A 16,951-nucleotide genomic window follows, 5' to 3' on the forward strand; every position below is an offset into this window, starting at 1 on the left:
ACCCCTGCCATTTGTATGAACCTGCAGCCCCTCTCTTAGTAACTTTTATTCTGTCGCAAGACTCTCCCCTAAAGTAGTTGAGACCTATAGGACTTAAATACAAAACACATACAACTGGATTATAATATATCTATTTGAATTGATTGTCTTCTTATGTTTGAGATGGAAGAATATAACTGTCTTTAAGCGGCCTGTGATAAAGGACTGCAGGTATTTGCCCTATTTGGCTGACATGCCCACCTGAGACCGCCTGGGCATTCTTGCTGGGGAAGAGTTAGCACTACATCTACTGACTCCAGGGCTTAAAAGATGTCCCAGTACCTGGGTCAGCATAACCTATGCCTGTCCTGGCTGGCCTCTGTGAATCCTGCTGAGGCCCCTCGCCCCTCTAAATACAAGATAGGCAGGTCTCCGTGGAGACTCTCTGGCTATCTGAAAGGCTCCCCCTACCCTGTGACGTCTTTTCCATCTCCTCCACCAACAGCATGGCTGAAACAGTGGTGAGAAAGCAAGTCCCTTTTCTCTTTTGGCTCAAGATTATTCCTCTTTTTCCGACTGGGTCCAGAGAACTATAACACTGTCTGCTCTACAATTTCAAACTAAATAACGATGGAGGAAAAAAAAAAAAAGAGTTCGGTAACTCTGGGCCAGTTAAAACTTGTAACAAGTGACTTGAGCCAAGTATAAACCTTGGCGGTTTCTACTTCCTCACTGTGAGGGGCCCTGCCAGCGTCTTCCTGTTCTCTGAACAGAGGCCGCTTACCTACCTCCTCCTGGGGCTCCAAAGGTACCCACAGAATCTGAGCAGTGAAGGCAGGCCGACGGGGCCATCTTGCCTTGGTGTTAAGAGGTCACCTTTGGAGCCTCAGGATAAATGTGAGTCTCTGGACTCCTGTGCCAGCCCCACACCCCAGCACTCCTCCTCCAAGTCTGGTACCAGAACAAAGGTACACAGCCTCCATCTTCATTTAGCAGTGCTCTTGTTCAGGCTCTTCTTGGACCAAATGCTCCAATATCTTTCCTCTGAGTATTTGCAATGGCTTTTGAACAAGAAAACTCAGTAGGTGCTCAATAAAAATTTGTTAAGAGAATAAACCTTGAAATTCTGTGAAAATCAAGTATTTTAATTTCTTTTTTGATCACTTAATGCTTATGAAGCATGGAAATAATCACAAACAAAACAGCATGTGTTTGAAATATGCTTTTTAAAGAGGAAGTTAAATAATCTTAATTTTATCTCAAGTTGGAATACTATGCCATCAAAAAATGAGATACGCACCTATAATAGATGAGGCCCTGAGACAGTAATGAAAAAAATCAGATATTGCTTCTTGCAAGTAGAAAATTTATATACCTTTATCTATATTCTAAGTGAAAGCTGTTAAGGGAAACCTAGAAAAACCAACATGAGGCTGAGCTGAATTCATTTCAATATCGTAAACGGGAGAACTGATCTGTCGCTGGGAACATGGTCTCTAGGTATCATGTCTTAGAGGAATCTATTTTCCAAGCCGAAACAGTAAATAACCAAGGAATTGGAGACTTTTAATATTTTATCAATAAGGAGTTGGAGACTTTTAATATTTTACCAATATTTTAGTAAAAGACTTCCTCAGAAGGAGAAGTACTTGAGTGTTCAATGAAGTTATATATTGCCACTTTAAATTTTTCATTAGAATTTAGATGCCTTTTGGTCTCAGAAAAGGAAAATCTTCATTTATTTGCTGCCTGAGAAAAAGCTAAGCTAATGGTATTGATAAAGCATACTGATCTTCGGGAGGTCCTGCTTTTCTCAGGGGAGAGACCTACAGAGTCGAGGTAGTTAAGGTCTTCAACGTCTTCAGAATGGCAAGACCTAGAAGGCCAATTTCCTAGACGCTCCACCTAGTGGCTTAATGTGAAAAAACTGGTCTGCCAGTTTGGCTTCTGGAACTGGGAGGCACAACTTCAAGTGTCTGGTGAAAAATAATGAAGTCTTTTGTCTTGTCTGAGTGAGGAAATTCTCCATTATGCAGGCATATGTAATCTCTTTATTCCTGCTCCCTGGAGGAGACTTACAGTGAGGCATTTTCCTTTTCCCAGTTGGGGTTAATGTTATGCCCTCTCTACCTTTGAAAGTAAAACAAGACTGGGACCCCTGATGATGATTCAAATGTGGGAATATTCTTCAGCAAACACACATTCCCAGTTGCAAAAATATTACCCCTGGTTTCTTGCCAAGCCTTTGAAAAAAACATATGAAAGATTGATTCTTTTTTTCTTCTTCTTCTCTGCATTGCCTTTGTGCTATGGAATTTCAATTGCCCCTTACATGACAGCCATATATATATATATATAATCTTTTATAGAGGCTGAGGGAAGAGAATCATGTCTTAAGAAATTGTCTCTATTTTCCTTGACACTTCTCCATCTAAAATATTTTTAAATTGGCCCAAAGATTATGGTTATATGAGAGATCTTTGGAGCTTTATTAGCCTTTAAACACCACTAGCTGTTTATAGAAACAGTAGCAGGGGGTCCTCGGTTTCTTTCTTCTCTGTCTCCATGTCTTCTTTCTTAATGTTCCAGAACAAAGGTGTGGGAAAAGCCCATATACTCTGTAATAAAAAGGAGAGGCCTATGAGTCTTCAAATTATTTTCATTCATTATAGAAAAGTCAGATTATGCAATACCATTTGGGATTAAATATAATTACCATCTAAAGGAACTGCAAAGTAACTTTGCAGAGCATTAAATTTGAGGAATTGTACTCAAATCTTGAGCTACACGAGGTAAGCACATTGTAAAATATTATCCACTGTTGGTTAATATAATGTAATCACGTCAACAGACAACAGGAAAATAGTCCTTCAGTGGTAATTATGTAAAACTATGACTGGAGAACTGTGTAAAAAAATAGATAATGAGTATTTCTTGGGAAGGGCTCTTACCTGACTCCACTGAAGTGACAAAGTGATTGTCCCAAGTAGAGACAACAGCTGATGCTAATGGATGAGTTCCTTTGTAATGGGCTCTTGCTGAGATGAAGAAAAAGCTGCATTTTCATCGTAATGAATACCCCAGTCCTTTGTGAATTGGCCAGTCCAGAGTAAATGGATATGGCTCTTAATTGCAACAGCAGATGAGTTCTTTCCAATCTTGTGTTATTCAGAAAAATGTTTTCTTATATAGACATGTAAATACATGAGAAACTAGAACTTCATTGTAAATTGAAAAACAAAAGAAGCCTTTAGTGTCTTATTATAGGTAGGTACTATAAATAAAAAAAGATAATTAACTTATGGAAACCTATTAAAATTCAGCAAATAAAATGTCTGAAAACCCACACCATTCACTCAGGTTCAACTTTAGTAGCCCAACTACTGACTCAGAAAAATGTAAATTACAATGAGAAGACCGAACCTTTTATTATAATAAAAGTAAAATTTTGCAAATGTTGCATAAACTGTATGAACCAATTTTTCCACAGATATGTATTTTTCTTTATTGCTTGTTACTTTACCTTCCTATGATAAAATGATAAAACCTCGTTAGAATATCTTCCCCATGTTTTAAGTAAAATTTAATAGAAGCTCTCCTAATCCAGAAGTAACATTACAATCATTTTGGAGTGTATCTAAACAAACAAACAAACAAACAAACAAAAAACTCTATGAAATATAATATGCTTAGGACAACATCTTAGAATATACTATTTTACTATATGGTGATGGATGTTAACTAGACTTACTGTATTTCACAATACATAAATATCCACTCAAATCATTATGTTGTACACCTGAAACTAACATAATGTTATATGTCAATTATATCTCAATAAAAACTTTTCAAAGGTTGAATAAAAGAAAGTTTGATTTTTTAAAAAAGCAATATATATGTTTGCTTCAATTAAGTTTTATCTTGCCACTTTGAAATTTTTACTATTTGTGTTGTATGTAAATGCATATACCTATAGATCTCATCTCTTTAGTTTATTATTCTCTGAACACACTTAATTTCCATACATCTGGTTAATCTTTTTTATCTCCAAATGGCCTTTTGACTAATCTACACAAGTTTTTAAGTGTTATGAAAATCTTAATAAGGAAGACCAACAACCAAGCAGCCTTAATAGAATTACAGATAAATATTTACTGTAATATTTAGATTAATTTTTGATTAATGTATAATATTTTAACATTAATATATTCAGTATTAGCAATTGGTATTTAATATATATTTAATTAATATATTATATTTAATGTATTATTATTTATAATACAGTAAATATAGTAATAAATATATATTTAAATATATAATTTATAATATATATATTTTACAAATGTATAAAACATATTTAATAAATTGGACATTAACAATTTAATAATCAATCAAGTTTGGGCATATTAATGCCTAACAATGTTTTCTTCAGGTTATTCTTGCCAAATGGAGGTCACAAAAAATTGCTGATGTGTCAGGAGGCTGATCCAAACTCAGCTTCAGGGGGATCTGTCCGCCTTCTCATCACAGGTTCATCCTAGCACCCTTCTCTCCCTAATATTTTACAGTTGGCAAGTCCAGCCCAAAGGTCTGTGGGATGCCGCAGGTACTCAGGCCTTCTTGGTGGTACTGAATGTGTCCTGCTAGTCATGCCCAGAATGTAGAGCTGCAGAAAACTAACATGACGTTATCCAAAGCTGCTGAATTGCTGAGCTAACTGATGAAACTATAATTTGAAAAGGAGAACTTGCCGAACAGTAAAGAACAAGTGTGGTAGGATGCTGATGCTTGGCATTATTAAGCTCTCGCAGACTTCCCAATTAGTTGGGCCAGCTTCAGGAAATTGGCAGCTCTGGGTCTAGACAAGACTGAACAGAATAAAAATAAAGAGGTTTTTTTCCTTTTCCCAAATTTCTCTTTTCACATAGCTAATGATGTAGGTGACCCTGTGGAGGAAATCACTGGAATTTAATTTGAATTCCTTCCTCTAGAAAATTCCATGATTTCTTCAATCTCTACAATATAAGGCTCATTCTCTCTTCTAGAGGAATATGACCCACAGGCTAATGTTTTAAGAAGAACCCAGGAGTCAATTCATCTCTCCCAGACCCTGGAGAGAGAGAGCTGGGAGAACAGGGTCTTCGAAGAGGCCAGAGACCAAAAGAAGTACCTCCCATTCTGCCTACAGCCCCTGAAGGACCAGCTGTAGCTAACCTGTCATCCGTCCAGAAGTTACAGAGCTTTAACGTGATGTGCATACTGGAGGTTTCAGGTAGGCAATTACAACCTATGCAGAAGACAATGTCATACTTATCCCAGCCATAGCCATCACTGTTCTTCTGCTAGTGGTCCCTATGACAGCAGTTACAGGTTCTGTTTCAACTCTTCCTTGTGCCCTGATCACTAGTCCCTTTTATCCAACTATCTTGATTTAGATCCTGCTCACAATCACTCCTCCACCTGCCAAGTCAATTAAGTCTAACTTTACCAACACTTTGACCATACTCTTGCCTTTCATTTGCCAGTTATCCCTGCATGATACTGGTCTCTACTTGTCTGATTAGATCTCCTGCCAAAGCCTATTTAAGTCTCCTACTTCTGAGATAGGACTGTTTTTTTTTCCTAGCATATCCAAGCAGTGGAGAATGTCACAATTGCACTTCAGGCATTACAGAAGATGATGGTTCTCCATGCCCAGAACTTCTAGCCAGCTATAGGCAATGCCAAACTCGGTTGATGAATCTATATTGTTAGCTCGGGAGTATATCCATCAAATATCCAGCAAATGATATGAACAAATAATCTGAAACTTGAAGATGTTAGCAAGCCTAGCACAGGCCTAACTGAGTATGAAGCTGCAGCTGACAGACCATTTTCAGCTGAGTGAGCAAGAAACTTGGGATCAACCTAGAAAAGGGTACACTGATTTATCAAAAAGATTTTATGCCACTCAGATAGAGTCTCTGCTGGGCAATAGTAGAAACTTCTCAAGCAAACCCTTAGGCTCTGCTTTGAAGGTGACTGTCAGTTGCCTGCATCTCGGGGGCAACTGTGGGTCTCTTTCAGATTTACTACTAATAACGGAAAATCATCTACAGAGCACTTTACAGATACTAACTTGTTTAACCCTCACCTACAAGGCAGGGTCTATTAATTTACAGAACTTATTTAACAGATGAGAAAACTGAAGTGCAGAGAGATTTAGTAACTTGCCCGAAGTCAAACATCTGTGAAGTGGTGGAGCCAGGATTCTAACCCCATTTGGCTACTGAGCTATTGAGTGATACCTGACAGCGCACTGCTCATTTACTGTTATGAGGTTGCAAATATCCCCACTTGATAGATGAAGAAACCGAGCCTTTCCAAGGACTCACTGCTGCTCAGAGGATTTGCAGCCAAGTATAGTTGATTGCAAAGCCTGTTCTCTTTCCATTTCTGCTGCACCAACACAGCATCTTCTATATGACTATATGGACCTCAACAAGAATGCAGTCACCTCTGTAGGTCAGTGTCAGGAAGGCCACACAATGCCAATCCAGAAATGAGTTTGCTTGAGTTGACTTATTCGTCAGGGTCTGGGATGTGAGTTGCAACCAATATTCAGCAAAAGATCTTCTACGAAGACACTTTTATCTATTACTCTAAGATAATAAATGCATGGCTGGTTCCCTTCTACTATGAAGAATATTATGGGGAGTGTGGAGAGAGAAGGAAGAGACTGGAGATAGCTACAGTTCTAGAGATTTAGACTGCCCCCAAAGAGCAGAGATGCCAGTAGCCCATACGGCACCTTTGCATATTGGAAAAAGATACATGGATTTCAGAGTCACACAGACCAGGGTTTGATTCCTGGTTCTCTGACTCCCTGATTCCCTAGACAGGGTGACCTCAGGTAAGTCATCTAATCTTCCTGAGCCTTAATTTCTTCATCTCTGAAAGAGAGCTAATAATCGTCATCTTTCAGGGTTGCCATTAAGACCTAATGAGAGTGAGCAGAGTGTTTGGCACACAGTCACTTTCTGATAAATGAGGACACTTAGTTGCTCAAGTTGTTGGGGAAATTGTTCTGTAGTTGATATTGTGATATCCAAGATTGTTCCCATGATATGTAAAATTGGAAAAAATTACTTATCTTCTCTAAGATTCAGTTTTGTCATATATAACATGGGGATAAAAACAGTAATTTTTCTGCATAAGTGTGTTGTGCAGATTAAATGAGATAATATACACAAGAGCTTAGCACCGTACATGGATCTATTAAATGTTATTCATTCTTTCCCATCTTCCTTTTCTTCTTCCTCTATCTTCATGTTAAAAAAGGCATTTTCATGGCATAATGAAATATAATTTAAGAGATGAAACACCAGTACTGGAATTGTTGTTCACTTTGATTTTATATTACATTTTAGATAAGTGATTTTAATTGTTAAAGTCACTCAATAGGAAACCATTACTATGCCATCTATGAATTTTCTTGTCACAATTATGTTCAGAAATCTAGAGATATTATTGAAGGCTCCTACACCTAACTAGTGTCATAAATATTATTCTAAGGGCAAACATTGTGAACTCCTTGAGGAAAAAATGTACGTGTCCAGTATCTCAGAAAATGCCTGGCATAGAGAAGATGTTAGAGAAATATTCTTGACTGAGGGCACTTTCTTTCAGGAAGAAAATCCAGCTAATATCATTTAAAAACCTATAGCTTAACAAATGTGTAGTGATTTTTTTTATATTTATGTAGTATATGTTGTATTTGTAGTCAATAAAAATGATATGAGAAAAACTAACCCTATATATGTCATTAACTGTATTTAATTTTTTTAATAATAAGTAGCATCCAACTAAAAGCTATTCCTGAGACTCTAAAAAATTATTAATATAGTGCATGGCCAGGGAAATTTTGTCATAGATCCAAATAACAAAATGCAAATACAGTACCAGACTGAGCATTCAAAAAGGTTATAAAGATATTGTCCTAATTGATGAATTTCTGATGGCAAAAGAATGAAACGTTCTAAAATAATGCAAAATGTTTAATTATTTTATTTTGACATTTCTCTATGCATTTAGCCTAGAGAAATGATGTGCACTTTTGCTCAATTTCAAGGCTCTGAATTAGAGAAATCTCCGTAGCGGTGTAATATTTTTGAAAGCACACTGCTATTTGTTTTGATTTCATCTGGTGTAGCGAAAAGGTCAGTGCCTTTTGAAGGAAGCTTTCTTTAGTGGAGCTGAACGGCAGAGTCAAAGTCAAAACAACAGTGAATTTAATAGCAACCTTGGATTTTATAATTTAGGTGGTGGGACATCCTGTCTCTCACAATACTCTCCACATGAGTCTTAATAAAAAAACAATACAGATGACTGTTGGTGCCAAGTGAATCACCTGCACTTAAGCATGTGATCGTATTCTCAAGTTCTGTAAAAACGGTCCACTTTTGTTTCTCATCAAAGAGTTCTCAAATATAGCCAGAAATTCATTTCTATTTCTCAAGGCATTAATTAATTAAAACAGAAATAAATAGAAGAACACAAATTAAAGATGATTATGTGTAGAAAAGGATGACTTCACCAATGATTCAAACACCTCAAATTCCAGGGCCCTTTTTCTCTGAAATAATTTTTCCTTTGCGGGTTTGAATTTCCTGTTCATAGGAAATTCCACATACTGGAATCATGTAGATCCTGTTTCAAATGGAAGATGGATATTTAGAAATGTGGGTCCCCTGAGAACTGAGATCACTGGCAGCCCTGCAGCTTAATTATCAGAACCAAGAATTAAACTCTCTCCATCAATATGACTTTATTATTCATTCCAGGAAATACCTGTCCAGAAATTTAAAGCTATTAACAAATAAATAATTTCACTGTTAGCTTTAGGAACTTTCCAGAAATCCATTTATCTGAACTACAGTCTAATGAACCAGCCTCTTCTTCTAGACAATAAGTCACTCAAATGGTCAACCAGTCACCTTAAAAATAATTGTTTCTCATCAAGACTCAGGCCAAGACCATGCCCAACTAGGTCCATAAATCCTAAACATTTCTTTTAAAATGCTGTTTCTAAAAATTAGTCATATTTATTTTTAAAGGTAATACATGTATTAGGTTAAAAATTTTAAAGGCATAAAATAGATTTCCAGAGTGAAGATGACAGTATAAAGTCATCATTTATTTTTCCTCTTTTCAGAAATTGCCCCAAAGCAAGAAGAAAAGTGAAAAGCAGAATGCAAACTCCATCTGAATAACTTTTAACTGAAACATGAAGCCAGACAGGAGGGAAGAGCAGAGCATGGCAGTGAAGAAGTAAAGGTAATTCACTTCGTCCTTGTCCTCCACCCACAGTGCTGTCCTCCCCAGAACAGTAATGGTTACCTGTTGATAACAGGTATTGTTACCTGTTGTGCATCCTGGAGACTCCTACACTCTTTTTTTTCTTTATTGAGGTATAATTGACATATAACATTGGGCTAGTTTCAGGTGTAGAACATAATGATTTGATATTTGTATATATTGTGAACTGATCCAGCGGTCCCCAATCTTTTTGGCACCAGGGATCGGTGCTCCTATGAGAATCTAATACCTGAAGATCTGAGGTGGAGCTGAGGCAGTGTTGCTAGCGCTGAGGAGTGGCTGCAAATACAGAAGAAGCTTCGCTAGCTTGCCTGCCACTGACCTCCTGCTGTGTGGCCCAGTCCATAACAGGCCACAGACTGGTACCTGTCCATGGCCTGGGAGTTGGGGCCCCCTGATCCAAACTCTTATATATCAAGAATTGTCTGCCTAATCTCAATCAGATCTCTCCCCATAAAAACACTTAAATCCAAAACCTCAAAAATAACCACCCCTGACCTATCCCTTCTGAGACATTATAAAGACTGCTGAATTGGAGGTCACACTCACTGTAATAAGTATTAAATTTCACTTTGCTTGATCAATATTCACACTATCTTTTTGGTCAGTCTATACTGTAAAGACAGAGAGTCTGAGAAGTGAGTTGCTCAAGGTTATAGAGAGTCAGAGCCAGACATTAGTCCAGGCTTTCTACCACCAAGTCTGGTATCCTATGTTATAACTGGGGGGACTCTGAACGGCACTTCTTCCAATCTTTAAATTCCCAGAGAAGAGAGAATTTAAAAAATTCACCTGTTTACACAGCCAGGCTTTCAGATATCCTAGATCAGGGATTTTTATTTAGTATTATTTTCCCCAAAGAGCTGTTATCTTTAAAAAAGTTATTTCTAAGACACTAATATTTCATAAAATCTTCCTATGACATCACATTAGATTTAGAGTGTACATGACTTATCTCTATGCCCAAATCAGGGCATAGAGTGGTGGAAACTTTTCCTTCTCCATTTTATGTAGGGCTATTTGAATAATTTGCCCTGAGGCAACTGCAAATGTTTCCTTTTCAATTTTTCTTTCTCTCTCTTCTTTCTTTTCCTTTTTAGTTGTTATTTCTTGGAAAACAGCATAGAAATATGTCAGTGGACCCATAGACATGGACTCAATCTATTCTTGACTTTCTAACTTACGAGTTACATTATAATGCAGGTATATTATTATTATTGCTACTATTACTATTGTTATTATTAGTGAAAAATGATAAGTACACCTCAAAACACTATCTTTGACATCTTTCACATGTCCTGAATCCTTTTGGAGAATAGTGTAGCAGTGATGAGGAAACCATTTTTACAGAAGAGCTAAATGGCTTTTCTAGAGATCAAATTTGTATTCTCAAAAAACATTTTAATTTCTTTCAGAATGTTCCCTCTAATTTCCTGAGATTCACTGGGTAACATAGCTCAAGCATGCCCAAAGAGGTCCCTCTCATTCTGTAGTGTGCTGGGTTGTAGTCAAATGCTATTGGCTCTGGGTGTCTCTCAAACTACACAATTATTGAGCAAGTCTCAGGTTGTCCTTATTCCCTGATAGTCTTAAAAATTTTGCTCAGTTACCCCCTATAGTTTTTCTTTTTAAAACCACTTGTGTACATTAAAAAATCAACAACTGAAATTTCCTCTCATTGGAGAGTCTCATCCATCCAATTCATTCAATGTTATGACATTGGGCACCTATGAAGTCGGTTTTCATTGCCAAACCAATCACTTAATCTATTAGAAAAAGCTTGACTTTCTTTTTCTGAATAACATGTTAACATATGCTGTACTGACAACCATGTTACTTCTGAAGCTTAACTTTAAGGTATATGAATTACTGGAAGAAGGTTTTCCAAAAATTTGTCACATGAGTAGACAATAAGGTACTGCCAAATGGGACCCTCCCAGAGAAAGCCATTTGGGAATAGTCCCTGTGTTTGGCAACCCAGAGGATTTTACATTCCAGATCAATACAAAACATAGTGTCACCTTTTTTTTAGATGGATGAGTTGGGAGAGCAGTGAATGAAGAAAGGGTGGTAGAAAAAGGAAAAGTAGAAGATCTAATTTAAGAAAGCGTTCACAGGGAAGTGAACCTCTGGAAGTGGCTTCCTTCCAAGTAACCCTGACTGCATATGTGCTGAAAGTCTCTGGGAATCCCTACAGCAAATTCAGATTAGCTGGAAGGCAATTATTCCTGGCACGTGGGTAAGGTCATTTTGGTTCCTAATTTGGCAGCAACCAAGGCTCAGAGTATTACAATCCTTTTGTGGGCCATTTCCAATTGAGGCAGAATTCTCTTCCCTGTGAGCAGCAGGACTGGTCCAGCATATGATCTGTTATGTGGGACCAAGGAAGAGTCTTCAAAGCCCTGCCATGAACTTGTGCAGTACAGTTACAGCTTGATAAAGACCCTGAAGCATCATGTAGTGTTCAAGGCTGGCCTCATGGTGTTATCTGATGGTAATGCCAGGATTGAATCCATTGGAAGCAAACAGAAGTTGGGACACAGGCTGTTATAACTTTGCTTAGAAGCTTTCCTTTCTCTATTTTAACCAGACCTTTTAGGTTCATGACATCATATTCTGTGATGATAACTTGCAAGCCCCCAAAATATTTATTCTCATCTCATAGAAGGTACTCTAACACATACTCAATTCTATGCAGGAATCATCAGTCAATAAAAAGATTAAATTTATAGAATACTGTCTTGATGAGTTAGGGTTGTTTTAGGCATACAAACTCCAGGTACTGTTATAAAGTCAATATAGTTTCTCAAATCATATATTAGCCTTATTTGTTCATTACAGTTATCCAATTTATAGTGACATACATTGTGGTGAAAATATTTTAATGACTTCATATTAATAAAGGTAGAGTAGAAGAGAATCCAACTCCTTCCCCTTAGCACGAGTTTGGAGAGGGATTTCTAGTATAAATTTATCTATTTGCCTTGTTAGCCATTCTACCTTCAGTTCTCAATATTTAATTGTGTCATTTACATACGTCTAGGTAATATATGCACCAATAAATTATATTCCAAATGCTTATGCATTTTTATAATGATTATGTCACTTTATATTATAACATAGTCTCATAAAGTACTCTTAAGTAGCTAGCTTAATTTTCCTTTCTGATATTTCAAGGCAGATTTTAGAAAGCAAGATTAAAACTATATATTTTTACAAGCATCTATAATAGTTATGCTTTTGACAATTACAGATTTCAAGTAAATTTATTCTTAATAAATTAAGAAATCATACCTATTTTTAAAAAGCTTATCCTTTTACTGTTTTCCCTTAGATTGTGATTTGTCTTTCGAAATCAAAAAGGACATAAAACTTAAAAGAATAAGAGTAAGTTATTTCATCTTTTTGTAAATTTATACTTATAATTTATGTTTCACTGCAAAAAAGGAAAGGTCAATTGAGCTAATAAAATATTATTCTTTTGGGAAAGACATTAATAATGTATTTGATAGTATGTATAAGTACATAGTTATCCAAACTTACTTTTTAGCAGAAAGTAATATTGGTACTCGGAAAATTATTAGTTCATTAAAAAAAGCTCTTTTTTGCTTAATATAATTTCACTTGTGTTTAAATACGTATCAACATTTATTAGTGTTACCTTAAGATTTTAGTGACTGCAGTCTCCTTTTCTAGAAGATTCCTTGCCCTGATGCTGAAGACAGACTTGCGAAGCTGTAAAATTATGAGTATGACATTAGTTTTAGAATGTAAAGGGATAACATACTGACAAATCATTACATATATTAAATAGGTAACACTATTAAAATATTAAATGTGCTTTTTTTCCCCCATTGATTCTATCATTTAATTTTATTTTTACTTTTATTTAGGTAGAACTGCAAACAAACTTGTGAGGCTACAGGTCACAGCTATGGGGGAGATGCGTTGGCTATGCCCACTCGTCACAATGTCACTTTACATCTGAATAGGCTAATTCATTTTCCAAAGAATTTAATGTCGAAATGTATGTAGGACTCCTTGTTGTGACTGTTCAGTAGAATGTCTTGTAATCCACACCGCATCTCAGGTTGTTGGCCTGTGACCCAAAACTAATCTCAATGATCAGGATGGAGAGAAGTGAGATGAGCCTTCAAGGTTTCTTAGTTTGCAATGACGAAATTATTCTAGGGAAGAGGACTAAGAAAAAAGTCCTAGAGGCTGACTACAAACCAGGAGACGTATTCCCCAACTCAGCTCTGGCCTGCTTGATAGTTGCAGAAATCAGATTGGTGACAAGTGTATAGGGAGCCAAACTGGGCAGGAAAAAGGCAGAGACAGAATAGGGAGGCACACCATCCTGAGAAGATTCGTCATAACAAAGAACAAACTAAAAAGTGTAACTCCAGTAGTCGGACCAAAGATAACACTTGAAAAATGACCTGTTCATTTTGATCAATAGATTAGAGTAGATTTCCTGAGCACTTAGTATGAGATTAGTGACTATTGGAGATATAAGGTAATTTGGAATCAATTCTTGCTTACTAGAGTTGAAAAGCCTACTTATGACTGCAAGACTACGACACATGAGATTGTCAGTAAAAAGTAGGATATAGCATATAGTAAAGTGCTAGGTGATACATACAGTAGACCAAGATGAGAGAGGCTGTGGGACTTTGGGTGGGAGAGAAATAGGTGTGTCTGAAATAGTGAGCAAAACTTAACTGAAGAAGTGGACATTGTTCTGGGCCTTGAAGAATAGTTAAAATTTCTATAAGCAAAGGAGGCAGTGGGTGAAGGCCTGAAGCTAGAAATGCACGCATGGGGCAAATTAGTTTGGTGCAAACTATAAGTGCTGAACTAGGCACTTAAGCAAGGCAAGTGGAAGAAGCGCTACAAGGCACACTGTGTTTCAACAAAGTTGATACAGGGAAATAAAAAGCAGAAGATAGAACAACTCTGTATTCAGTAAAAATAGACCGCCCAGTTTCTTTTAAACAAGAGTTAGGTAACTTGAAGTGCAAAGTCACAAAGCTCCAATTTGTAAACAAACCTAAAACAAATGCTGTAATGTCAACCAATATGTCCATATGGGCATAGCTGGAGAAGAACTTGTGGTCATAAATTGTTTTTTTCAGCTACAACTGAGAACCTAGATAACATTATAGCTAGCAATATAATTTTCATACTTCACAGCAGATCTGTAATAAGGGAAGAATAATTGAACACACTGTCAATTTCTTTCACGTGAGGAAAGGTAGCAGACTTATTTTTTTCAATAATGAAAAACTGAATTGGTTTCATTAGTCACCAGAACATTCAGGAAAATAAATTAATGTGCAGACAAGGAGACAAGATCGGATGTCATTTTTTTATAAATTACATTTTCAGTGTAGTGCACAAAAGACTGTTTACCATTGTGTATCATGAAACTTCTTTAAATCTTCTCCTTTCGCATAAAGAGGTGACTTTTGGCATTGATTTAACCTCCTCGTGGAGACAGTACATCTCCTAAGGAATGCTGTTTACAGTAACTTTGGAAACAGAAGACTCATTTGAAGGGTTCCATCATGGTGGCACATCTGCCCTTTTGTTATCTAAGCATATACACAGTCACAAGAAAGGCCCAGGTTACAGGGGCCCTGAGACAGAAAGTTTTAGGAGAGGACTTCAGATCCCACTGCTCCTATTTCATCTTCAAAGGACAATAATATGCCTTAGGCATATTTCCTAGTGTAAGGTGATGGTTTGAACTCAATTACTTATCTACTGCCCTGTAATTGAGCAGCTGACACTTGAAATAGTGTTCTTCATGTTTAGAAAAACCTTTTCAGCAACTGGGGACAATATTTATTATATTGTTTCTAAAATTATCTCTGCACTGCCTGAGATTGCTAAAGGGCTATCAAATCTCCTTTGTCCTAGACCTGAACTAATCAAAACAAAATACACTATTAATCTGTACAAAGTACTTGAGAACTGGTTTTAGAACTAACAGCAGAAGTAGTGAAAGAATAAATATTGTAACAGAACTTCAGATTCAGCTTTGGGGTGTTCTTGAAAGAAGAAAGGAGATATCTTTATCTACATTATCTATGTATCTATGTATCTATGTATCAATGTATGTATGTATGTATGTATGTATGTATGTATGTATGTATGTATGTATCTATCTATCTATCTATCTATCTATCTATCTATCTATCTATCTATCTATCATCTATCTATCATCTAATCCATCTAACATCTATTTATCATCTATCTAGATGATAGTTATATATTTAGATAGTTATATATTTTAACTGTTATTTTTTCTAGTAACTAAAGAAAGCCTATAATGATTATCTAGTTATTGCTTCTGTTTTTCTTATTTCTGTTGTAAAGCTTTTCACATTTCTTTTAGCAAAGGACATTTTCTAAATGCTAGTCACAGTACTCAGAGCTACACTGCTCTGCAGTGCCCTCTTCTGGCTCCAAAAGATACCAATAGGCACCTAAAATGATCAAAACAAAGATCTAATTCTTAAGTAATTTTAGATCTGAAATTGTAAATTACATCTATGAAAGGCGTCAGTAATTGTTCATTCTAGATGTAAACATGTCAGAAATGTATGAATTAAAAGGAAGGATGTGCATGACATATTTACATAGAGTTTGTATTGAAAAACATAAGATTAGTTGAAAATGCCTCACTTTTTGGTGGTTATATGTTGTAAACTTAATACGTTCAACTCTACAAGATGACCATTCTTTGAATTATTTTTAAAAATAAATAAAATTGAATAAAGTTGTTCAGACAATAAATTGTTCAAAAATAAAGTTGTTCAAACAATACAGAAATAACTTTGTCTTACAATTTTAATTTAAAAGATCTTTCCAGAATTGTGTACTTTAACATGAAATTCAAGAGCCTAGAAGTTCAAACCAATTTGTATAGAGTTATATATGGCTGAATAAGTTGGAGCTGATGGACACAGCAATGAATAGACCTACCTGTGTGGGTTTATTTATTTATTTTTTTTTTGGAAAGGCCTTTTAAACCTTTTAATCTACAAGTTCTCCATTTTTTTTCCCCTTATAGTTGAAGAACCTGGGTCATTTGCCCTGTAGTTTCTGGGAGTCTGGATTTTGCTAAATGCTCATTCATGGTATAGTTCACGTATTCCTCCGCCTTCTGTATTTCCTTTAAATTGGCAGCTAGATCTAGTGTTTCATTAGACAGATTTGTTTCCTTTGGCAAGGCCATAGGTAGTGCCACAGGCATATAATGTCTGATTGTCTCTCCTTTTGTAATGTTAATAGTATTGATGTTCATTGCGCAGATCATTGATTCATTCTATTTGAAAACTGTCATTTATTTTTCATTTATTACTTGCAATATTTTTATAATGAGGTACTTCCCCTCATGTATTATTTGTTTACTCAGTTGTACAATTCATATGGAAAAGGCAAAATAAATGATGATTCTTTACCTGTACTCATAGTTTTTATGTAATTAATTATGTTTTTATCATGCTCTTAAGGTGATCAATTATTACTTAAAAACATCATTAGGAACTCAAGGATTTAAACATATATGATTGGTTTCAATCTGTTACAGTTATTATCGTATGGT

At 36.1% G+C, this 16,951-nt stretch overlaps 1 protein-coding gene across 3 annotated transcripts in view; it reads right to left on the reverse strand.

Annotated features, from left to right (window-relative positions):
• Nucleotides 1-16,951, reverse strand: part of NALCN (sodium leak channel, non-selective) — a 277,480-nt gene that overhangs the window by 49,522 nt on the left and 211,007 nt on the right. For 2 of the 3 annotated variants that reach the window (XM_039849049.1, XM_039849048.1), the window contains one exon: nucleotides 12,998-13,071. In XM_039849049.1, coding sequence (XP_039704983.1) covers nucleotides 12,998-13,071 — 74 coding nt within the window. Of the gene's footprint in view, nucleotides 1-2,930; nucleotides 3,018-12,997; nucleotides 13,072-16,951 lie in introns of all 3 variants that reach the window. The other variant, XM_039849051.1, reaches the window with a different exon arrangement.

The sequence above is a fragment of the Pteropus medius genome, unplaced genomic scaffold, assembly GCF_902729225.1.
Source record: "Pteropus medius unplaced genomic scaffold, Ma_sr-lr_union100, whole genome shotgun sequence".
Lineage (NCBI taxonomy): Eukaryota > Metazoa > Chordata > Mammalia > Chiroptera > Pteropodidae > Pteropus > Pteropus medius.